Source organism: Lissotriton helveticus, chromosome 3_1, assembly GCF_964261635.1.
Source record: "Lissotriton helveticus chromosome 3_1, aLisHel1.1, whole genome shotgun sequence".
NCBI classification, from domain to species: domain Eukaryota; kingdom Metazoa; phylum Chordata; class Amphibia; order Caudata; family Salamandridae; genus Lissotriton; species Lissotriton helveticus.
Window position 1 is genome coordinate 325,888,862 of NC_136061.1, and position 15,753 is coordinate 325,904,614.

A 15,753-nucleotide genomic window follows, 5' to 3' on the forward strand; every position below is an offset into this window, starting at 1 on the left:
AATCGTCCTGCCCAGCAAGTCGGTGGTATCCAGCCCACACCGGATGGTGAACTTTGCTGCGTCTAGCCCCTGAGTAACAGCGCCAGCGTGCACGGTCCGGGCCTCCTCCGGGCACTTTAGCAGCACTTGCGCAACCGTGTCCCACAACGAATGTGTGTAACAACCCAAGAGACATGCGGTGTTCACCGACCGCACTCTTAAGTTGACAGAAGAAAAATCTTCTTGCCAAGATGGCCCAGCTTCTTGGATTTCCTATCTTGAGGAGCTGTAGGGAAAGCGCTTCCTTTCGAGGATGAGGCTTGGACCACCAAGCTTTCTGGGGCAGGGAGTTGGGAGAGGAAAAGTGGGTCGCCCGGGGCCAGGCGGTGGTATCGGGCAATCATCCTATCCACGGGACCCTCTGTGTTGGGCTTGGACCAGGAGCCTAGAAGGACGTCAGTGAAGGCCTCACTGAAAGGCAACAAGGGCTCCAAAGAGGCTGCTGCCGGCTGAAGCACCTCAGTCAGGTTAGTCCTGACTGCCACCGTAGGAAGCTCAAGGCCTCAGCTGCCCTACGCAACACCACAGCGCAGAAAGCTCCCTCCTCTGTAGCTGTGGTAGGGTGAGAAAGTATACCAAGGTCTGGGGAGGTATCCAGACCACTGGCATCACCCAACTCCTCTCTCCAGTCCGGCTCGTCAAGCTGGTCTGCCAGAGGGTCAACAGACCCTTCCCAGTACTCCTCACCCTCCTCTGGCTGCCACTCAGGGCAATAAGGAACGCCAGGGAAGAACAGCGGTACAAAAGTACCCTCCGGCTCGGTCCGGTTCCGTGTCCAAGTTGAGAGGGGGTTTGGGGTCGACGTCGGCTGAGGAGCAACCGGCAGCCGAGGAGTCATAAGAGGAATCGGCGTCGGGGAAGGTACTGTGAGGTTGACCGAAACCGATCCGGATCCAGGCCTGGATCCTAGGGGGCTCTGCAGTGCCGAAGCCACCGGCATCAAAGGCCCAGAGCCGCCAGCCGAGTCCACGGGGCCCGAAGGTGCACCGGCGGAGTCAGGCTGCCCAAAGATGGAGTGGAGGGCTTCATAAAATTCACGAAGCTGGGCAGGGAACACTCCAGCTCCCAGAAAGGAAGGGAAGCGTGGGGCTGTCCCAGCAGGCTCCGAGGGCGCAGCTGAAGAACGACGACCATGAGTGTCCCGGATCGTGTCGCCATGAAGAATAATTCGATGACGAACGGTGGTTGTGGCTCCGCGACCTTCCCCTCGACCGGGACCTCGAATGGCATGGAGCGGACTGCTGGGCCTCCAAAAGCTTTCGGGATCGCTCCCGCAAAGCCTTAGGGTCCAGGGCCTAGCAATCAGAGGATGACTTTGGATTGTGGTCGCGCTCCAGGCACCAAAATCACACGAGGTGCGGATCGGTGACAGACATCCGCTTGTGACAGGAGTCACAAGCTTGAAACCGGATCGGTCATAAGATCTAAAAAAAGTGAAAAATGTTTAGTCAAAAAATGACTAAGGGTACCGCTCTCTCCGGATCTGCACTGGCTGGCGTGGAAAAATAATTTTCTGATGTCAGCGCTCAGGGGCGGCATCTAAGTAGATACCGCAACGTTATCCCGGTGACCACGACGACGAACACGGAGTCGACCGACACCATCTACCGACGCGCAGGGGTACTGCTGAGAAAAGAAATTCTCCGGATCCAGTCTGATGCATGGGGGTAATTCTAAGGTAATGAATCTATAACTAATAGTCTCTTTCGGATTGACTATTTCACCAGTTTGAAACCTTTCAGCATGCTTTTACGGTGCAGTTTTAAATCTTTCACATGTTGTGTCACACCTGCATGCTTTTACGATGCAGTCTTAAGCTCTCATGTTTTTTCACAAGATCCCAGTTATGTTTATTAAATGAATATTAGTTCACACTTTATGAGCAGATTTGATCAAGCAAAATAATTCTCAAATAATCATGCTCCATCACAGACACGCAAAAAGGGTCGCAGGAAAGTTCATACATCAGTTCCATGCACTCAGGGAAAGGGAGCCTTCGGTTCCTTGCTCCAGAAGAGGAGATGCATTAGTTACTTACTGCTGCGTAGGGGAGGTGATGAGTCTGTTCCCTACTGGAGAGGAGGTGATGCGCCGGTTTCTTACTGAGTGGGGAGGTGATGCGTCAGTTTCTTACTGCATCCCCCAATGATGCGACAGACTTTACGCTTCGATGCGAGGCGTGATGATCCGGTACGATGTGATGTGCGAAGACCCGGGATGTACTGCGATGAGTTCAGCCACATTCCCTTGATGCGTTGGTTCTTCCCCAGCAGGGCCTGCTTTTGAATCAATGCGGTCATCTCGGTCGTCGGAGATCGGTGCACAGGATTCGTCGCACGGCAGACACTTCAGCTGCGAGCAGGCTCTGCGTTGATTCTTCGGTGGCGGCGATGCGTCGGAAAATGTTTCTTGCACCGCTGCAATGCATCGGAAACAGGAGATGCGTCATTTTCACAGTTCTTGCAGTTTCCAGTCCCAAAATAACCTACAGAGGTCCAGAACACTGGCAGGCAACTCTCAGCAGGTCAGAACTCCCAGCAAAGGAGTTCAGAGGGGACTGGGGGTGAAGTCTTTGTGTCCCTAAGACTTCAGAAAAGGAGGCAAGCGCTATTTCAAGCCCATGGAGATCTTCCTCAAGCAGGGGACACAGCAAAATCCTTCTCTTGTCCTTAGCAGAAAGTAGCCACTGCAGGCCCACCCCAAACAGCACAGGGGCAGCTACTAATCTAAAAGTCTGGGATCTGGGCCCCTATTTTCATAATACAAAATCCTTTGTTCTCTGTGGCAGAGAATCTCTTTGCCAAAACCAGTCCTGTCCTCTCTGGTGCAGTTTCCTGGCAGGAGGAGGAGACAGCGTTGTCTAAGGCAGACCAGACCCATTCAGGTGTGAAAGAATTCTCCTCCCCCTACTCTGAATGCAGCCCAGGTCTATGCAGCCCAGCCCTGACTCACCCTGGAAAGGCAGGACACACCTCAACCCCCCAAGCGGCTGTCTGAACAGAATGCACATCCCCAGCCCCTGTCACTCCAAAGCCAGACAGAAAATACACAACCTAGAAGAGGCACACTGGATGGCTACGCAAGAAAACATCCACTTTCTAAAAGTGGTATTTTCAAACACACAATATAAAAATCATCCTTACTATAAGATGCATTTTTATATTCTGAGTTCAGGCATACTAAACTCCATCTTTCTATCTTGTCGCAATGGGAAGTTATATTTATAAGAAGTTATAAATAAACTCCCATTCTATCCTATGGGACAGATAGCCTTACAATAGTGAAAAACAAAATTGACAATATTTCACTATCAGGACATGAAACCTACATCAGGGCATGTCGTACCTTTCACATACACGCCATCCTGCCCACAGGGGTACCTTGGGCCTACCTTAGGGGTGACTAACATGTAAGAAAAGGGAAGGCTAAGGCATGGCAAGTGGGTGCACTTGCCAGGTCGACATGGTAGTGCCCAAAGCATCTAGACCAGCAAAACGAAGTTCAACACACAGCAAAAACACAGGAGGCAAAGGCAAAAAATGCAGGGGAAACCCATGCCAAGGCTGCCAGGTCTAACAGTAGCCAGGTCACAGAATAGTAACTCCATGATTTCACAGCCTGCAAAACAATTACCAAGAAAGGGGCATTCTCTGTTACAAGGGGGCCCAAGGGTGAGTCCACTCTGTTTAAGTTAAGTGTCCAAACCCCAACTCTTTTGGATGTCTAGATAGAATCCAGCATCATTATAGTGAGGGTGAGTGAATTGCCCATCTGCTGATGAATGTTGTGGGGGACCTGTGCAAGTCTTTGGAGTGCATCGGAGTAGGATCTGCAAAACTGACTTTACCCTCCGATAATACCTGGTCAATGCAAGAGCGCCATTGGGGAACCTATCCATGGCACAGGTTGCGCCTTAGTGGTCTCAGAGCACAGCATCTTGTAGCAATCTAGCTGAACTTGGCACTGGATTTGACATCGGAATTTGGGCAGAGTGTATAACCATCGACGGTCTCGCTGGAGCAGAGGCCAAACTCGAACTGGATGGAAGCAGCACGGCCTACATCAAAAATTTAAAGGGGTGGACTGGTGCTGGCAGAGGGCCAGGCAAAGGCCAATTGGGGTTAATCAAGTGTTAAGAGAGGACACTGGTGAAGGAGGTTCTATGTAACGCCAACTGCAAGGACCAGAATCACGCTTGGACTGTGTGGTTACTGCACAATTTGTTGTTCGACTGCGTCTGAGACTTACCAGCAGTTGGTGACCTGAACAAGAGCCTTGAATGACCCTTGGAATTTGACCCGTACTGACCCCACTGTGGGGACTTACAGCTTTGCCCTCTCTGAAGGCCTTCAATGAATTTATCACAGGATTTCGAATCATGTCTGGAACTCAGGGATCAAAGGCAAATGTCCTGTGGATCTGTGACAGACATTTGTTTCTTGCAAGTATGGCACCGTTGAAATTCTGTCAGGAGGAGCACCTTACCACCTTACCCTTCTTAGCATCAGCAAAGGCCACAAAGGGGTGGTCTATGATGTATTCCTTTATGCCTGGACATAAAAACGAAGGGCTCTACTTGGATCAAGCCAGTGGAGCCTCCTCGGCTATTACTTGGATTTTGACAGTGAGGCGAAAGAAGGATGAGTGATGGACTTACCTACATGGGAGATAAAACATTTTGCAGAAAGGAAGTCTGGGTTCTCAGCACCAATTTTTTAGGAAAGAAAGAGGTATATGGAGGAGGTTGAACTGACACTGCCTGCAATTCACTGACATGGCTCACTGATGTGATTGCGATGAGAAAAACCAGCTAGATAGAAAGTAGCCAAAGTAATTAACTGTGCATGGGGTTGAACAGGGTGCAACATCAGCAATGTGAAGACCAAGTTAAGGCCCCATAGAGGCATAATCAAGGGATTTGGTGGAAGCATGTTTTAAGAACCTCATTAAAAGAGAACACTTGAATAAAAAAAGGTATGTCAAGCAAACAAAAAAAAGGCAGGAAGGGTTGATATAAAGCCTTTTATTGTGCCTACTGTGAAGCATTGTTGGGTCAATGAAAACAAACGACAAAACATCTGATAAAGTGTACTGTAGGGGGCTCAAGCTGGCAGTCCCTATACCAGGCCACCAATTTATTTTCAAATTTGAATTGTGGGGATTTGGGTGCACTACCCTGCTCTTTTCCTGAAATACAAGGTCCTCTTGGAGATATAGATGGATTGGAAGACAAATCTGCAGGCTCAACAAGTCGTGATATCACACCCTCATGACCTAGTCTGGCTATTAAGATGACTTGGACCCTGGCCATTCTGGCCTCCCTCAGAACTCGATGCTGGTAAGGCAACAGTTGACATGCATACAGAAGACTGATGCTCCACAGACGGCAGGATGCGACCTCCTAGAGACCCTCTTGATGGAAAATCCAGCGTGCAATAACCTTGACACTGATTTCTTAGCTATGGCAAACGCATCCGGCCAGTGCAAGCCATACTGGTCAATGAAGTCCTGAGCCACACTGGGATAAAGATGCTGTTGTGGTGGCATGATATGTATGAATGGAATACAAGGGAGGAAGAAATAAATGGTAGGGCATATCCCCTTTGAACAATTTGCAGAACCCACCAATCTTAAGTGATAGATTTGCAGATGGGTAAGAAAAGAGATTCCTGCCCTCTACACCTATGTATGGCCTTGCATGGGGAAATCAAAGCGGCTTAGAATGCCACTTTGTGGGCAAGGAAGATGTGAAAGATTGTTGGCTTTAGAAGTGCCCACGACCTCAAGCCTCTCTGCTGTCTCTGGCCTCTCAGTTTCCTCAGCAGTACTGAAAGTTCAGAGACTAATTGCAAGGTCTGGCCTATTGACAGCAGCAGCCTTCACAGCCAGTTCAGCAGCTGGACCAGACTTTTCACTGCTCCAGAGGCTGTAGTTATGCCAGAGGTGGTGGACACCTCCAAAGCCAACAATTGTTCACCTCTTCCTGTGGCAGGCCAGGGTTGTAAAATTTCAGTCAATAAATCTGCCTTTGTTTCAACCATGGGTAGTTGTAAATCACAAGAACATATGCCGTCCTGCAGACAATCAACACAAAGGAGGCACTTTTTTCTAGCCCCTTTTTTGCACGGGTGACCTGGTGAAGTTTCCATTTCTGTCTCAGGAGAACTGTCCAAACCACTGCTTTTTTTTGTAGGTGCAGGCACAATCACACATCATTGCAGTGAGAGGTGAGCAAGTTGTTTGCCTTTTCATTGCAATATGGTACCATCTGAAGCCCCTTAACTGTGCATGAATCAGAGAACAGAGCCTGCAACCCATTGGTGTTGAGGCAGAAGCTAGCAATCATCCAACGTTGGACGCTGTGCTTTGGTGATTTCAGAGTGTGAGCTATGTCTAGCATGGGCTGAAGTTTGGACCGGATCCGGCATTGGCACCCCCAAAACTGTGAACTGCGACGGTACATCAGAACTGGCATAGGCTCAGTTTAGATTGGAACTGTTGGCTGACCCCAGCAAGGAGTTGGGAGGAAGTCCTCTGGAACGGTTAGTGCTGGGGAGGGACTTGCCAGCTAAGTGCAACGTCTGATCTCTTCAGCTCCGGAATGCCCTTAAAAATCAACAGCATGGCTTCATGGAAGACCTCTATTTGCTACAGGTACGATGACGGCCCGGAAAACTCAGGGCATGCCAAACCCAGCTCTGGAATGGGGTTAGATTCAGAGTACGGGAAAGCGAGAAAACTAAAAGGGAGTGCATTAGGTATCAACCATGGCTCTGCACTATTAATTAATTGTGGGTTTCTAAAGCGCTAGAATCGACTCACGAAGGAGTATCTCTGCGCTGTAGACCGCTGGGGAACCCATCCTGGCTTTCCCTGTGAGATAGTCCCTACTGGGTATCTCCAAGGTGAAACCAGACATCCCCGGCGTATGTGGGGGGCCGTTGTGGAGATGAGGCAAGCTAATGCCCAGAGTTGCCGAGTGTGATCCTTGGTTAGAGTAGGCACCGAGGCGAGAATTATCAAGTCTGCTGACCTTGGTCCTCGACCCTGCCGCGTCGGGAATAGAACCCTGAACCCTGGTCCCTGGCCGTCCTCTGCTTCCGGGTCTGCCGCCTCTAACCAGTGAGCCACACCACTCCACACTATTCAGTGCTGGGAAGGAAAACATTTGTTTTAAAAAATAACCCTCACACACTCTAGTAGTGTCATGCTTCATCATCGGATTCACCCTGAATCTTAAAGGTCAGGGTGAACCTGAAAGGTCAGGGAGCTCTTATGGAAAAAAAGTGACCAGGGGGCTTAACTACAGATTAAAAATTCCTCAGCTTCTCCAAGGTATCCCTTTATTATCCCTTTGTTGATACCTTATTCACCCCCCTTTTGTTTTCCCTCTTTCCCTGTCTAGAATTGATCACCCCCGATATACTAGGTGGGATACTTATACGTTTGATATACAATGTACTAGGGAAGACGTATCCCCCTAATCCCTTTCTATTGTGAAAGAATCTCTCTACTGTCTGGATCTGAAAAGGGTTTCCGTGCTCAGATCACATTTGTAGTTAGATTCAGAGTACACCTACAGAGTCAAACCCTTGAAATTATTTCTGCACAACTTCTTACATGTTCTGTAGTGGCTATAGGGGGACGAATCCCACTTGGCCTGCTTGCACTTGTAACGCTACTTGGACTTACCTGAAGACTTTAACTAAAATTGGGCTTTAGCAAAAGAGAGGCCCCCATTACCTGGACCAGTAACAGTTTTAGAGCTGGGTTATGGTTTTGAGCATGGCGTTTTTTTGAGAGCTTCACGTCTGGCTCCCTGATCTCCTTTGGGTATATCAGAGAGAATGTCACACGGCTTCCACTCATGATTGGAACCAAGGCACTTTAAACAAACATCTAGGTCCATGACCGACTTCTGGTTCATGCAGTCACAGCACAATTTAAAACCTATCATCTAGCGGTTTTGCCTATAAGCAGCACTGGGTTGTCTCCAGGATGATGCCAGGCCGTCAAGGAGTCCAAGGACCCGATGTACTCTTACGCAGTAGCATGCTACTGAGAATCTGGATCAAGTCTGGCACCTGGGATTATCCTAGAGGTGAGGAACCACCTGTTGTTAGAATAATCCACCAGCATAGAAGTGTACATAGAGATACACATACATTTTAAACAAAAGGGGCAAAAACAAAGATTTACATAAGCCAATATATTTATAATCAGACTAGTTAGCCCGTTTATGTAGTTTTCAAACAGATGGTTTTCAGGCACTGATTTCAGATGTTCCTATCTAAATGCGATGCTCTCAAAAGGGTAAAAAGTTGAGTTAACCCTGCTGGAAAACAAACAAGTGAGCTGCAGGTTTCATACAGATATAGTACATACAGTAAAGTATTTTCCTACCACATTGTCGGCTTGATTCAACTAAATTCAACAACCGCAAATTCAGTCTTGCAGTAAGAAGGCTGAGACAACTCCACCTCCCAATGAAAAGAAATAAATGCCAATCCAAAATGTTCAATAGTTTATCTATTTTAATCAAACACATTTAAATATATTCTGATTTAGTTACATGAATACTTGGGTATGAGAAACAAAACTAAACAAAAAATCTGAGGTGGTACATAGTACCAAAATCCTGTACACGGCCTGTTTTGCTTCTCTAATTGAACAATACATAAAGACTTATTTACAATCATATATTGCAACAGAATAACGTCATATCTGAAGTGAAAACATGTTTGAATGCTGGAGATGTTTCACACTATCATATGAAGTTGAATTATTTCTTGTTAACAACGCTCTATAAAAAATAATCTGGAGCAATCCGAAATAAAAAAGAAAAGAACACAACAATGTAACCTCAACGGTATTTCCGAAAGGTCTATTATTACTACCTGTTAAAACTACAACCATGTTAACGGAGTGATGCCACAAGTCCTTTGGGTCAAGTCAAGGTATTGTGCTCTGCAAACCAGACGGTGGGAGTGCTGCGGCTTTAAAAAGAAACAATCAGCTATACTCTGTTAGAACAGTCACTGAGAATTATGGGCGGGCGTCGCCATGAACCCCAGACTTCCTAAAATAAGAAATGGTTAAAATAAAACAGAAAATAATTTCATGTAACATACAAATCTGGTGGAATGGTAGGTGATGAGTGGGTCAGTCTATAGGAAGAAGAGGAGGCTCAGACAGAGACAGGGTAGAAAAAGCAAAAAGCTATGGTCATTGTGCTCAGACCTCTAAATGAGATATGGACTACCCTAATAAAGTCGTTTTAGCTATAATCTAGTAGATAACTAGCCAAAGGAAGATTATTCAAAGGCTGAGACGAAACTTAAGCACACAAAATTAGGTATGGGTGATTCGAATGTCTGGTTTTACTGAATGTGAAAACACATGCTCTCATGCATTTGCAAAATGAATTAGTTTTATAAGCGACTGACAATCCTTATGGATTAAGACACATTTTAGAGAATAACCTGCTACGACGTTGTGTGCTTCACTTGGTAAGCCGACACCGCCTTGAGTGAGTCTCTTTTACCAGTGCTTTCTCGACTCTGCCTGTCCAATTAAAACACATCTCTCATATATACAAGGTAACTAAACCCACCTTTTGGTTGTAAACTAAAAAAGTCGAGTCTTGTAGTGAAGCTGGTTATACAGAGTAAAGGAGCAAGTGCTACGTGAAGAATTCACTTCACCTTCCTTCAAAAGGATTCGGAGATTGACAGTTAATGTCCACTCTGGACGAGTAAATCTATTTTCTTCATGAATAGCTGAAACGATTTTGGAGACAACTGTATGGAACTGTATCTGGGGTTGTGCTAAAAATAAGCAACTATTTACCTTAGCTTGTCTAAACATTATGCATCAAAAAGCGTGTGGGTGTTCCCTCGGAGCCCTCCCAGTCACTGAACGTTTTTGGTCACCAATGCTTGATGGAGTATTTATGCATTCGGCCAATGGTGCGCCTTCACCTTGAATGTATCGTCACCACTCCACAGCTATGTTTCATAGGAGAATACGTACCAGATTTACATAGCAATATATTCTTACCTACGGCCCTCATGTTCTACGACCTTCACTGTGTGTGTCAACAAGGCTGACCTTAGTTGCATATTCAATATATATCACTATGTATTTATATATATATATTTATTCATACAGGTCTTGCTCACTTCATTTGTATGCATGCTTTAGTACTATAAAATCGTCATGGGTTTTTCACTAGATTTTTGACAACACAATATTTTATCAGATAAATGTTACATCCCCAACCTTGTGGCAGATTGCACTTTTCTAAAACATCGCAAAGATTTCGGAAGTAAAATTCTGTAATATAATAAACATTTTGTGTTATTCAAGTATTCTCCCCAGAAAACATGAAAAACAAGAGCACATGGTACGTAGGCGCCATGAGGCAATTCAGGCCAGCACTTCCCGGCGGTGATGCGCCTCCACGAATCACGTCTAAAGCGTCCAATTCTTATTGTAGGTGATACTCGCCCCCTTCAAGTATGGGAGCAATGGTTACAGTTGGACTATTCCCTGGGCTGCCAGGAGCGCCCCTTCCAGGCCCAACCATCTTTGAGGAAAGGCTGTCCAGTTCTGCACCCAGTCACCACCTGCACCCATTTGAACGTTAACAATGCCATTAAATTATGAGAAATACCCAGGCCTTGCATATAAAATCAAATATTTCATTCCCCGGTGCCCTCCCCGCCCAGCTCCAGTGCGTCTTTCCTGGCACAGAAGTTTACTGAGCTACTGAAAGTCTTCGAAGTCACCGGGCGTTGTCTCCATCAGCTGCCGCTGTGGGCTGCACCTCGTTCATTTCAGAAACATGGCTCCCCTTCTCTTGAAGCTTTCTTCCTTACAGGCGTAGGGGATTGACCACGAGCAGACAGAATACAGTGCTTTTTTTCCATCTGGTGTCCGAGAGGGGGAATCCACCAGCAGTGGGAATGTTAACTTTAAAACTTGCAAAAGCAGACATACTTTCTCTGTAGTTGAAAAGTCATAGCTGTGGAGAGACAACAAAAAGAAAAGATTATTCATTTATTGCAAATGACCACTGCAGCTGTTTAACCTTCTGATTGTACACTTCAAAAGTAGCTGACGTTATTCTAAAACTAAGAATATAATTGCAAGTACTAATTAACAGATGCAATAAGCCAGCACACGTGCTAAAATAATATACACAAAATCAACTGAAAACAAAGTGCCTTAAATATATGAAAAGGACTTAGACAGTGCTGCCGTCTTACACCCTCTCTATCTCATAGCGAACACATTTTCGTTAGCAGAAAGGTAATGAGAGCATAAATGTGACGCGACATTACAAACTCCTCTTCAGAAAGATGGAACCTGCAGAGAGCTCTTGTGATGAACCCAGCAGAAGCACCCAGCTAACTAGCAATGGTCTGCCCTCGTATGGCAGCCGCGGCCACCCCCCAGTCCACCCATGAGGACTGCCTCCTAGGATTCAGTAGGAGTGTTTAGTTCATGCTGGGCAGATACAGACCTACTGGCTGTGCTTCATTATTCTTGTGGTAACGAACAAGTTACTTACCTACTGTAACGCTTTTTCTGGTAGATACAGTATCTGCCTGTGGATTCCTCACCTTGTGAATATCCCCCTGCGTCAGCAGCATTCGGAAATTCTTTTTGTAGCTTCGCGCCGACGTGGATCGACGTCACAGAGGCACGGCATCGCGTGCGACTCCGCTGACGTCACCGACACCATATTAGGCCCACGCCGGCGTGATGACATCAGTTCCGCCCTTTTTTCCGTGCCCTCGAGGCACACGGACGGACCAATGACAGTAGAAATATGCACAGTATACACAGTGCACAAACATCAAGGTAACACACACAGTGTGAAACAAATGCAATCAAACATTTGAAAAGAACAATACCTTGATAATAAAGTAAATACATTATAGATACTCAGGTATAGAAGAGTGGACAACGGGGAGGCGGGTGGGTCAGTGAGGAATCCACAGGCAGATACTGTAGCTACCAGAAAAAGTGTTACCGAAGGTAAGTAACTTGTTCTTCTGATAGATACATCTGCCAGTGGATTCCTCACCTTGTGAATAGGGGTGCCGCTCACTGTTAGACTTTGCCAGCGATCGAGGATTGTCCTGGGCGTTTGTTTATCCCTATCCCTGCTTGCTCCGTGAGGCACGCCAGCTGGTGTGAGCGGTTCCGCAGTCGGCGGATACTCAACTCGCTCCCAGCCGGGTACTGCCTAGGTGGAGGACTTTGCTGTCTGTATAGCGTGAGGCACGCATACCGGGGGACTGCGAGGCCCAGCATTCTCCATTCTGCACAGCTGGTGCCTCTTCCCCCGGCGGCCACGCCCCCCTGACTCGAGGCTTCATTACCTTTCGCGACACCCGCTTCGCGGGTGCCGCTCACTGTTAGTCTTTGCCAGCGATCGAGGATTGTCCTGGGCGCTTGTTTATCCCTATCCCTGCTTGCTCCGTGAGGCACGCCAGCTGGTGTGAGCGGTTCCGCAGTCGGCGGATACTCAACTCGCTCCCAGCCGGGTACTGCCTAGGTGGAGGACTTTGCTGTCTGTATAGCGTGAGGCACGCCTACCGGGGGACTGCGAGGCCCAGCATTCTCCATTCTGCACAGCTGGTGCCTCTTCCCCCGGAGGCCAGGCCCCCCGAATCCGGATACTTCACTGACGTAAGCTCCACCGCAACGCGGGACGCGCGCGGGACGGAGCAAAGACCGGGCAAAGACCGGGCAGTTTGAGGCCGTTAGAGACCGGGAGAGACTGGACTGGGCCACTCCCCTTGGCCTCTACTTCGCCACTGTAAACACACCTTTCTGAGGCACCTTGGATTACAAGGTATTATGTCCACGCGTGAACATAGAAGCAGGGCAGCGAAAGGGAAACTGCAAAATCGAACACTTGATGAATTCATCACCAGGACTAATTCTGCCATTGATATGGAGATTAACAAAATGCAGCATAGGGTCTCCATCGAACTCGACGCAGCTAGAAGGTTATCTCAGGAGCTAACCATGGCCAAATAGTCTTCTCTAGGCCATTTTGCTCATGCTAAAACACCTGAACGCTCAATGGGCCCTGCTCCTATTTTGACGCACGCAGTTATCCATCAGTCAGCAGTCCCATCTTCTTCGGCCCCAGCATCGATGGTGGGGTCTCTATGTTCATCCACCCCCATCCTTAGTTCACCATTGGGTGGGGTGGTTAGGGCTGAGGGTGACCCACTTGAGACGGTACCTACTGACAAGTGTAAGGTCATGAGCGAGAAGATTTCCCTTGCCCACCAAAAGGGTCCTATTCACAAACGAAAGCGCAATAACACATCTGCCTACTCTAGGAAAAAGGCTAAGGTTGCAAAAGCTCAGCTCTTTACGGGGACAAAGCTTAATGTTAAGGGGGAGGGTTGTCCCCCTCCCCAGTCATCCTTTCATGCACTACCCCATGTGTTCCATGCATCCCCTCCTATGGGAAACAATTGCCCCATAGCATTAGAATCTAGCTTAGCGAAATCGGTGGGGGAATATGATAACCTCACAATAGAAAGTGAGAATGGTGGGGTATCACTTTGTACGATAGAAGGGAAGGATGTGGAATTCTTGACGATTGTTTGGGAAACTTTAAAAAAAACTCCTAACCCCCTTGGAAGTTAGACTCTCAAGAATAGAAAACCAGCTGCTTGAGACAGAAAAAAGTATTCTAACTTTAGCAACCCTGACCATACCTGAAAATAAACCAACTACCCCACTAGTCGTTAATTCTATGCCACTAGCACCCGCTGCTATTCCATCAGCAGCTCTGGTGAATAAACCTATTCCGAAACCTCGACATAAGGCTAATATAAGCACTCCAGTCAACAGAGCACCGGAGGGCGCTAATCAGCTGCTGGCTCAAGTTCTACCAGCACCGAAAGCCTTGCCAGTCCCGAGGGTTAAAGATCATAATATTTACCATCATTCTCCACAGAGAACAAAATCTAATAAAAACCATTACAGGGGCTATGTTGATCTTCCTCCAGATGTAAGACCCTATGTGGTTGTGCTAACGGGGGTGCCGGAAATTCCATATCAACAGCAGGAAGACTTTGGGTCACTAAAAAATAAAGTAATTCACTGGCTCAATGTAAATAGGCCGATACCCAATCACCTGAGAAGCAAAATTCTCATGGTGCGACGGGTCCCTTGGATAGGGACCTCGCACAAATCTATCACAGGTGACTGTGTTATCGTCTCTTTCGAAGATCCCAATACTGCACACCATATCTATTTATGGAACAATCACGGAGTAAATTCGCCCATAACACCTAGACCTCTAACTTATTTTTATCCCCCGCGATTACATCCTAACACGGGGGGAAACTGGTCCTGGATTCCGGCGAGAAACTGTGCACAGGGTGGCCTATCCAACCACTGGCAAGACACACACGGCGGATGGAATGGGGCACCCACTTATAATAGATTTGGGTGCCTTGAGGACGTGGATTGACTTTCACATAGGGCTTTAGATACACCGTTTTCAGCAGAACCACACTGTCCTTTGCCCTGCCTTTCACCGCGCTTTGTCTCTCGACCATTACAATGTCTAACTGAAAACACCAATTTAACCATAGGAGTCACCAAGCACACAGAGGGGGATGTTGTTGAACATCGAGCGGGTGGCACACTTCCTGAGCCAAGGACTGATAAAATCATCCACCTAGTTTCACATGGTCAAAACACTAAGGATAACTCTCTTCCAAAGGCGCAGTATGTAATATGCTCGCTGCCAACAGAGGGTCTGTCCAGCCCTAAGCAGAGCCAGAGAAGGGCAACCCGGTGCATCTCTGTATCTAACACCAAGGATAAGGCGGGGGTTCACGGTGCAATGTCAATACTTTCTTGGAATGTTGCCGGGCTGGCCAACAAATCAGATTCCCCGGAGTGGGCGGAACTGATTGAGGAACATGACATATGCTTGTTCCAGGAAACGTGGGCCAGGGAAAAACAGTGCCGTACAGGGTACGCTTCTTTTCACATTCCGGCCAAATGGGGAGGGAAGGGATGATCATCTGGTGGCCTGTTGATCTGGGTAGGCTCCCACTTAGGTTGCAGGGCGAAAAACCTTGAAACCAACTCAGCGGACTTTCAGTGTGTTGTTCTGGAGTGGGCATCTGGTGAGAGTGTGGCATTAATAAATGTATACTCAAGACCGGCTGGGATAACAGGTACTTCGGGGACAATTGAGGATCTAGCCTTGTTCCTCGACTCTGCTATCCTCTGTCCTTCACTCGTAGTTGGGGGGGACTTTAATACCCCTTCAAGAAAATCTGGGAGGGGCTCGTACTGGGTATCTAGTGAAGAGGATGATCTCTGGGAGATACCTTCCCTCCCGGGCCCCCCTGTAAAGTCATGGTCACCTCTAGTCACCCAAATAACATCTTTTACCCTATCCCACTCACTGAGGGCCTGTAATGGGCGGCTCAAGGGAGATATTCCTCCTAAGCCCACTTTTAATAGAGTGGGCCAGGAGTCACGGATAGATTACATCCTGGTTTCAACGAAGGATTGGGCTAAAGTGAGGGACTTTGGGATAATCACAAGGACTGATAGTGACCATAATGTACTATCACTGAGGTTCGCGGTTCAGGGAATGCCCATTACCACTCAAGAAGAAAATCCAGCATTCCCTGCCGGGTTAGTCGCAACTAG

At 47.5% G+C, this 15,753-nt stretch overlaps 1 protein-coding gene across 3 annotated transcripts in view; it reads right to left on the bottom strand.

The window, feature by feature from the left end:
• Positions 1 to 8,555: 8,555 nt before the first annotated feature.
• AKAP10 (A-kinase anchoring protein 10) overlaps positions 8,556 to 15,753 on the bottom strand; it is a 522,318-nt gene continuing 515,120 nt past the window's right edge. For all 3 annotated transcript variants that reach the window (XM_078679922.1, XM_078679919.1, XM_078679921.1), the window contains one exon: positions 8,556 to 11,065. In XM_078679922.1, the coding sequence (XP_078536048.1) occupies positions 11,060 to 11,065 (6 nt within the window). In that variant the 3' untranslated portion in view covers positions 8,556 to 11,059. The remainder of the gene's footprint in view (positions 11,066 to 15,753) is intronic.